At 35.7% G+C, this 9556-nt stretch overlaps 1 protein-coding gene across 1 annotated transcript in view; it reads right to left on the bottom strand.

The window, feature by feature from the left end:
- Positions 1 to 841: 841 nt before the first annotated feature.
- The window catches only part of LOC123514730 (poly [ADP-ribose] polymerase 1-like), a 16931-nt gene continuing 8216 nt past the window's right edge, over positions 842 to 9556 (bottom strand). Inside the window, exons 10-20 of the mRNA XM_045272813.1 lie at positions 9401 to 9546; positions 9096 to 9135; positions 8677 to 8783; positions 7125 to 7228; positions 6399 to 6594; positions 5802 to 5927; positions 5356 to 5613; positions 4645 to 4875; positions 4365 to 4484; positions 3664 to 3824; positions 842 to 3461 (exon numbers count right to left, since the gene is read on the bottom strand). Of these exons, the coding sequence (XP_045128748.1) occupies positions 3209 to 3461; positions 3664 to 3824; positions 4365 to 4484; positions 4645 to 4875; positions 5356 to 5613; positions 5802 to 5927; positions 6399 to 6594; positions 7125 to 7228; positions 8677 to 8783; positions 9096 to 9135; positions 9401 to 9546 (1742 nt within the window). The 3' untranslated portion in view covers positions 842 to 3208. The remainder of the gene's footprint in view (positions 3462 to 3663; positions 3825 to 4364; positions 4485 to 4644; positions 4876 to 5355; positions 5614 to 5801; positions 5928 to 6398; positions 6595 to 7124; positions 7229 to 8676; positions 8784 to 9095; positions 9136 to 9400; positions 9547 to 9556) is intronic.

The following is a 9556-nucleotide window of genomic DNA, read 5'->3' as shown; positions in this document are numbered from 1 at the left end:
AGATAATTCATATAAATTCTGAGGGTACATCTGGAATCCATTTTGGAAAAGAACTTTCATATTTTGTTTTTACAAATGGAGAGAGCAATTTGCTCAGCATCTAAGTTGTGAACCCACAAACTCTTCGCATGTTAAAAGAAGGATACATCAAATGTTAGGATCAAAAGAAATCTCTGCTATAATATTGTTGCAAACTGCTCCCTGATCAACACCACCAAGAGAAACCACTCCCTGCTATCATTAAGGAAATATCACTCCATACTACCATCTATAGTCCCTACTCCACAATACCAACCACAAAGACACATCATTCCATATTTCAGACAAATCTAAATTCCACTCTACTACCACCCAAGTAAGATAAATACCGCACTACCTCATGAAAAGTAAAAAACATTCCCAACTACCACCCAGTAAGAAATATTACTCCCCACTACCAGCCAAAAGAAATTCACTCTCCACCACCATCCCACTTGTGATGAGCAGTCTACAACCCAATAATATCATGATGGTCAGTTATAGTGAAGTTGTCACCTAACATACATCTTAATACATCATCTGGTAAGTAGCTAGGTCAGTGCAGATCTCAAGTTAACATGTTAGGAAGCTACTAATCATATTTACTAAACCCTGTTCATCACTAGAACTATTGGTGTACATATTACATACAAACCATGGTGATGAAATTCCACCACTGATATGCATAACTACAGGCTTTACAAAACAAAATGAATGATCTTACTAGTGTCGATCTTTCACCTTCAATGAACTTCAAAGGTTACTGTACTTCTAATGCATAAAGTTATCAGTTGAAATATAAATTTAAAGATAAAGTATGAAGAACTTTTTAATTTTTTAATAAACTTGCTACACGCGTGAAGTCACGAGAGCCACTTTGCTCCGTGTAGCTAAAACTACAACATACAGGCATATCTACATGTGGCATGAGAATGGTTTAGGTACACTTTCAGTTTACTGGCTCCTTTGATTCCAACACCCTCCTGAATTAATCATCTTGAAGGACCAGGTAATAACATAATAATCAACAACAATAAATCAAGAAAATTGATTCACTTATTATTCATCTCCCATTTTCTGATTATCATATTCATGTGCTTTCAAACTCAAATTATTATCTACTAAAAAGTTAACATGTTATAAGTGGCATTACATCTTAAAAATGAATTCTTTTTTCTACTACACTACACCATTGTGCTTTAAATAAAAAAATGTGCTCAAGGAATAAAAATAAAGATGAAAAGTACACACACACACACATATATATATATATATATATATATATATATATATATATATATATATATATATACTATCATGCAAAAACAAAATTAAAATGTAAGAATGTGAAAGAAGCAGGGAGTGTCTTCCCTATCTTGTGTATGGGTATGGAATAAGGAGGTGGATAGGGAAAGAAAGAGGACAAGGGAGGGACCAAAGGGGGAAAGTATGACAAAGGCTATAATGCAACTTTCTCATTCTGGATAGAGGATGGGGTATGTATGGTATAGCTCATTTGTGATTGGTGCAGACAGGGGTGGTGGGAGGAACAATAGAACCTCAACAACAATGAGTCAATAGACAGAATGTAAGATAATTCAACATGAACTAAAATAGGATGGAAGTACATGCATGACATCTATGTATGTGTCATTGTATATGCTACTGACATCATGATGTCATCATACTGAAGGGATCAATTCTGAAAAATTAACTGAATCTTACAAACCCAAAAAAAAAAAAATAAATAAAATAAAATAAATAAATAAAAATGTCTAAACAATGAAAGTATTAGAGAGCATAACAATGCTTAGTAAGTAAACTTATTAGCTGCCTTAATTCAAAGCTCTTAGTTTTGATTTTGATGTTAAAAAAGGATGTGCTGGACCTTTAAGTACTAGTAAACAGGTGATGTAGCTGTATTGTATTTTATGACATGAACTTGTGGCTAATGCACAAAGCTTAGCCTGACATACCTTAAAGGCTACGCAGTGTAGTCTTTTGGTTTTCGAATCTAAGATGAATCTCGGATGCCTTTCTGATGACAGCTCACCATGCAAAGAACTAAGAAGGCATTCAAATATTGACGAGTACATGCAATCCATATTATTTAGGAGGCTGTTTCTGGCTAGTCACTCACAAATACTACACAAACTAAAGATCACAGTGTTAAAGAAGTGTATGTAGACTATTTGGTTCCCAGCATGGTAAACTGTCACAAAAGGCTGCTAAGGCTTATCTCGCACTTGAGCCAGACAACCTCAAGATCATGGCTTCCAAGTGTAAACTATTATTCAAAAGTTCATATTGATGCAATAAAGAACACTACAATAAGAATTCTGACTTTAAAAGAAAACTAGAATAAGAAATTAGTGACCCTTCTTTTGGCATTAAATTTGCACTTACTGAGTAGGTAACATGACATAAGCATGAGAGGAATGTTTCATTTACCAATTAATAATTATAAAAATCTGACAAGAACAAAAATCTCAAGGCATTTATTTCAAGCAGCTTCCATTGCTGATAAACATTGATGTCTGCCAGTACCTTGGTATACATCTTTGGAGTAAGTCTACCTTAGTATATATATCTTGTTTGGATGCAACAACTTTGCTTGGAATACGATCTTTATTTGGAATATGACTCGCGTGTTAGAATTTGTATGAGTCAAAATGAGTCACTCAAGCTACCCTTGATTACCAGACAAGTTGCAACTCCCTGTTGTCAAATCTTTTCATTTATTCAAGCTATCATATCTGATGGCTCGTAAGACACATGAACTTATAAGGCGCACTCTAAATGATCCCATCAACATATTGCATTATGTGCCAATAACAATACAATTTTTGGGGAATGTATTAATAATTTTCCCTTTATTCTTATGGGAAAAATTTGTTTGATATAAGACCAAGGAATCTGGAACAGACGAAGAATGTATACCGAGGTAGCAACATATTTGTACAAGTGTACAAAAAACATTACAGAGAAAATTCATAAAGTGGAACATTATGGTAACTTATCATGCATAAATCTTGATGATTAAGATTGTAACACATTTTAGAAAAAATATTCACAATATAAATAAAATTACTAAATCTGTTATAAAAAGATCAAGACTAAGTTCCTCTGAAAATAAAACTTGCCCATTCTCAAGAGACATCAATAGATAACAGCAATTGCAGCTGCAAATTTAATACTTGTACTGGAAATCTAATTTCAGGAGGTATTTTGCATTGACTTGGGCAACATCATAAACGATGTATTCATTATACAGAAGTGATGTGTTTTTGACACCTGAAGTGATACCTTTACCAAGAGGAACTTCCACACCATCCTCCACCTTGATGGTTGCCTTGGGGTCAGGACACGTGCGGCCCAGGCCCTTGGTGCTGTGCTTGTTAGCGGGAAGTTTCTCCACATACTCTGCACCGAGTCTCTCATACCTAAAGGATATAATTGATAAAAATCTAGTCATCTTGTTTTCCTGACCAATACTTCATCAAGGGGGAAAATAAATAAATAAATAAATAAAAAACACAAAGATAACACTATTCCTTATTGTCTTATAAAATATGATTCATATATTCATAATGTATGGTTCACGATTTCTTATTCATAAATAATAATGAAGTGTGCTTCACTTACATATTGCCAAGTGCAACTTCACAGAGAAGAATTAACCCTGTTGAGTTTGTCCTTGATGTGCAGCAATAATTGGCTGATTTGGAAACCATGTCAGCAAAATAGACACCTTTACCAAACATATATCCTGTGACCGGTGCCTCAGGAGGTGCGATACGAAGACCCTGAAGGAAGAGGGAGCATATTAATATAATGATAAACTCAGAGAAACAAATGTTCCCATAACGTTAACATTTGTTGGAGAGGGGATGTTAGGGGACAGAAATATTATGAAAATGGTGACTTTCAAGATAAGCACTCATTCCTTTCTCATGTAAAAAATAAATTAACAAATGAATGAATAAATAAATAAAAAAAAAAATGGCATAATGCCTACCATCAAGGAAGTTCATGTTTCATTAACTTTATCACTGGTGAAAAGAATGAATAACAAACATTCATGGCCTACATATTGCATTCATCTATATGGGCACTTGGTATTGAAGTTCAGTATGTCTTTGCTACATTAGTGACAGAGTAAAAAATAAAGCCATTTATTCATCCAAGTATCTGAGCAGTAAGTCACACATGGGGTGGCGCAAGCAATGGATCACACATTCAGACATCTCTGACAATATTTCTCAATGATCCTTATGATTTTTTTCTCTCCTATAGATGAGTAAATAGATAAAATGTGATTGAAATAACAATACAAAAGTACACACCTGAGAAAGAATACCAGCAAAGTTTGTGAGGCGGGAACCGTGCCAGAGTAGCTGCCTGTTGTGGAGCTGCTTGAAAGGTTTGTAGCGTTTCTTCTCCCCCTGGCGTTCAATCTTGAATGCCTAAAAAATAAGAGACAGAAAAATTATAACTTGTTACTCAAAGTATTCTTCTTCCTCTGAGCATTACAGAAATATACAGCCACACAATATACAGTGCATAATTCCATAATAATGTATTGGTACTCAAGAAACTGTTGTAACTGTTCCACCTAGCACGTACCTCTTCCACAACCAATGAGTAGTGGGAGTGTGTGGAAGCATGTGTGTTCTTGACATAGTCTTGGATCATCTTGAATTCATCAGAACTCTTGTCAATCACATCCACCTTGGTCTTCAGTTTGCGGTAGTGTTTGTCAATGGGGTCAGCACCCTTGTCTTCGTCATCTTCAGATTTCAAGAGGCTGTAGGCAATCTCAAGCTCACTCAGGTTATCCAACATAGCAATCTTAGTCTGCAAATATAAAAGCAAACATTTAGAAATTTTCAATAATAATAATAATGATAATAATAACAATAATAATAATAATAATAATAAAATATAGAACATAATAAAGTAATAGTAATAATAGCAAAGGAGTTACGATTGTTTATAGCTCCTGCTAAAGTGTGAATAGCTTGATAAGTCTACCAATAGGTGATACATTATGTCAACACATGAGTACCTATGAATCCTTAGAAAACTATTGAGTGACATGATATGCACATATATATTCTCTCTCAATATTTCATAAATACAAAGAAAATGTATATAAAAAAACATCCTGAAAGGAATAAAAGACTGAAAATAATAATGAATGAGGTCTGTGGATCAGAAGCTGTGGGAGGTTTTGAAAGATTATCAAAACTTAAAAGGCTTGAAAAAAATAATTGTAAGAAATACAAACAATGGAAGATGAACATCTAACACACAAAAGTAAGTAGGAGGAAGTACCTTAATTAGTTCAAGATCATTTAGAAGAGGTGGAGTTTTCATTCCAAAATCATGAGGAATGAGTGTGTAGAACCTGTTGGAGCAGTCAAGTAACTGGGCATTCACTGCTGCTTGTGAAGATGCACCTGCCTCATCTTCATCCCCAGCTGGTTTCTTATCCAGTTTCCCCATAAAGTCCAAAGCCTCCGAGAGAACACGGTAAGCTCTCTCAATTTGCTTTTTGCTCAGCTTTCCAAGTGGCATTTTCTTTGTGTCAATCTGGTGAAACATCAGAGTAAAAATAGATGATGAGAAAATAAACATACATGCAAAACACAGAAACATCTGCAGTCAAAGCCTTTTCATCTCTCCTGACATTCCTTTGGATTGACTGTCTTCAATCTTTAACACCACCGCTTTATACAGACACATATCATGCACGATATTTTTGGCAACAAAGGACTCACCTCAAATTCCACAAGGGATTTCTTCATGGTGTCTACATCAAAGATCAGTGTCACCAACTCCTGCACAGGCTTAGGCAGCTTACTTTTGGATCCTGCTGCCAAAAGCTTGGGAGCAGTCTCTTCCTCCTTAGTATTTTGAGAAATATGAAATCTGAACATACTCTCCAAAGATATCATAAGGAAATTCAACTAAACACTGTAACTTTTTCTATTACAATGCTCTTAAAAATGTAACAAAAAATCTTGATAAGTATGAATAAGGAGTCCATGCTATAAGTTACATGTAGGATTTTAGAGACTGTCATTTTAGTACCAGACATGAATGAAAGTGTAGCAAAGCCTGTCTTATGTAGTGGCATTAAATAGACTGATGTTGATGTTCGCCATATCAAATGCATGACCAGAGAAAACAATAGAGAGATCGGTCTTAGAGAATCAAATGAATGAGCAAAGGCAAAAGCTAAAAAAATTAAAAAAATAAAATAAATAAAAATACAAGAGTAACTGAATGAATGTGTGTATGTGTGTTTGTGACTATATGTACATTTTTCCCTCATAGATAACAATGATTAGTTAACATACAAACATATTACTCACCTGGCCGTAGTCAATATCCAAGGGGAACCAACAGCCCGGCACTTTCTTGAATTCCTTGGCTGAGAAACGGTTGCCTGTCTTTTCCTCATACAGTGCCTCAAACTGACTCACAGCATCATTAGGATCCTCTGTCTCCTCCAACTTGTTGTTACCGATAGTAGTGCCAATACGGCCCCAGGAACGAAACACCCACCACCTGCAGAAAACACAATGCAAGTCAAAATATTCTACATAATAATGAAAATATTCCAGTGATGGGATATTATTTTTTTTAACTATCAATGGACACCAATACTCTGAAATTGGTATTACAAAGGCAAAATTAATTACCCATAACAAATATTCAGTAATAAAACTGAAAACTGAGAATAAACTGTGTGTGTGTGTGTGTGTGTGTGTGTGTGTGTGTGTGTGAGAGAGAGAGAGAGAGAGAGAGAGAGAGAGAGAGAGAGAGAGAGAGAGAGAGAGAGAGAGAGAGAGAGAGAGAGAGAGAGAGAGAGAGAGAGAGAGAGAGTGTTCTAATCCCTTCAACCACCATTTTCTCTCCATCTCTCCCAATGACATTCTGCAAACATTCATCATGCAGGTTCAGTGACTTAACATCTTTAGTGGCTCTCATTACCTGCTTTAAATAATGCTAGTAATGATGGTAATGATATTGGATTTGAAACATAAGACTAAATGGATTAGGTTAGGAGTGAAATATTCTATAAACTTAAAGCATACCTATTCTTTTTGTCACCTTCCAAAACTTGCAACTTGTAATAGGAGTTCGTTCCTTTCATGATGTTTACCATACCCAGCACACAAGTGTACAGCTTGCTTCCTCTCTGAAATGATAAATCAGTTTTTAAGATAAGTTATAGTTTAGAAGAGATGGAGATGGAGGATTTGCTAAACACTTTGAGGAAATTTCAAGCTCTCTCTCATAATTCTGTCAAGACTAAACTATACAAGTCAACAACCAAGAAGCTTACGAGGCCTAACAAGCAATTTCTAACTAATCCTGGGTCGCTGATAATACTAGTCAACAATTTTTGAAAACTTGTGCGCTTCTTAAATGAGATTAATTATTTCTAATGTATTTTCATGTACTGAATCCAAATATCATCCTGAAAAATGTTCATTGGCTATATATTTAAAGATACACAGAATGAAATATTTTATTATTTTCACACAATATGTGTCAATATGTTTCAATGTCTAATCTATAACTATTCTGCCTTTTTGCTCGATATATAGTGGGTTGAAGAATCATCTCATGGCAATGGTCTACAAGCATTGCTGTGCTCCATTTACCGTGGTAACACTTCCATGATTGAAATACATTAATGAAACTTTTCACCATGCTCATCTGTGTCACAGTTTGGTGGTAAAGTCTACAAGTCATGTGATTCCAAAAAGTGGATTTTAAGTGACATGTTGCATCCCATGTTCTTGTAAAGTTTGATGGTGTTTTCACCAATTCTTCAGTTTCCTTCCCTCCTGTTTCTGAGAAATCCCTTCACCACTAACTTGAATGCTTCCCAAGCAGCTTTCTCCCCATGAAGGACTGAATCAGTCAGCATCATTAGCTTTCAGATCTGAGGACCAATGAAAACTCCCCCTTTTATCTTACTGTCGCTCAATGACAGGAATTTTGATGTTAGATACTTGAATCCCTGGCCAGAGTTGTCCATTACTTTTATGAAGCTTTTCAAGAGCCCCAGTTTTATGTAAAGTGGTGGTAACAAAATTTTGTTTGGTTCAGGGAGAGATGGATGTTGAACATCTTCCATCCCAAGCTCCAATGACTAGACTTATGACAAGTCTTTCCCAATATACTGGGAACCTTTTGCACAGTTGTCCCATTCACACAGAAAACTGCAGTATTTGGTGTATCTGCCCTGCAAGCCCATCACAAGAGCAACAACCTTTAAGTCACCACAGAGCTGCCACTGTTGTTCAGAACACTTTAGTAATTGCAACATATGTTTTATATTTTTATAAGTTTCTTTCATATGTGGTGCAAGGCCTATAGGAACTGATGGTTCACTATTGCCGTTACACCCAAGACATCTTTCAGGCTCGTTTTTAATGAATCTATAAACAGCCTCCACTGTCTTAACTACGAGTAATCTTCAGTTTCCTATTCTTAAGTTAACAGGTGTTGGTTCTTGTATACAAAAAGAGAGATACTTGGTCTAAACTTGGTATGATAGACTTCAGTTCCTAACATATATATTTCCACATCAATTCCTGCCTACAGTACTGGAGCTACATATTCCTAACAGGTTACCTGGTAAACATGGGCCTCATCATCCAAGCCAGAATCTGGATCAACTGCAGCTCCTCCCTTCAACTTGATTTTCTGTTTATCAGGTATGCTCTTGGTGAAGCGAGACTCTGGGAGGAAAAAGGTGCTTAAGTAATTGTGTAACCTTGTCTAAGGTATCAATTTAAACTTTTTTTTGAAGGGTTAAATTGAATGAGGACTCCTTCCTCTGGATTTTCTAACAATATAATTAGCCCAGTTTTAGTTACTTTCTTTCAGGAACAATTCAGCAGATAGAGCACTCTTGTCCACCTCTATTAGTTTTTCCTCATAAGGTATAGAACTTACTGCAATGATGTAACAAGGTAAAAAGGTTCTGGCTAATAAGTTACCATAAGCTATACAAAACATTCTTTAAATGCCAAAATGTAAGACATGCTTACCAGCTTTTGAAGACTTAGTTGGGAAAACTCTATCCTGAACCTGAAATTATAATAAAAAATAAAACAAATAAATAACTGATATGATACTAAATTGCATGAATATAAAAATTATAATCAGGTTCATCTTAGAGAGAGAGAGAGAGAGAGAGAGAGAGAGAGAGAGAGAGAGAGAGAGAGAGAGAGAGAGAGAGAGAGAGAGAGAGAGAATGAACATTACTAAGAGTAAAAACTTTAGATATAGATACATATGCAGAATGTGATGGTACTGCTAGTCTGGTAACCCTACTGAAACTGACCATACTTACATTCCCTCCCCATGAGGCAATACTCTTCTTTGGTATCATGAGCATGGCTCCTCCCTTCTCCACCTCTTCCAGGAAGTCCTCGCTTACACAGTGCACATCGAGGGACTGGGCTTGGGCAATGTATTTATCTGTTCCACCAATGTCATCTGTGAAATA

This window comes from Portunus trituberculatus, chromosome 38 (genome assembly GCF_017591435.1).
Source record: "Portunus trituberculatus isolate SZX2019 chromosome 38, ASM1759143v1, whole genome shotgun sequence".
NCBI lineage: Eukaryota > Metazoa > Arthropoda > Malacostraca > Decapoda > Portunidae > Portunus > Portunus trituberculatus.
Note: the sequence above shows the minus strand (reverse complement) of the source record. Positions and strands in the feature narration are given on the sequence as shown.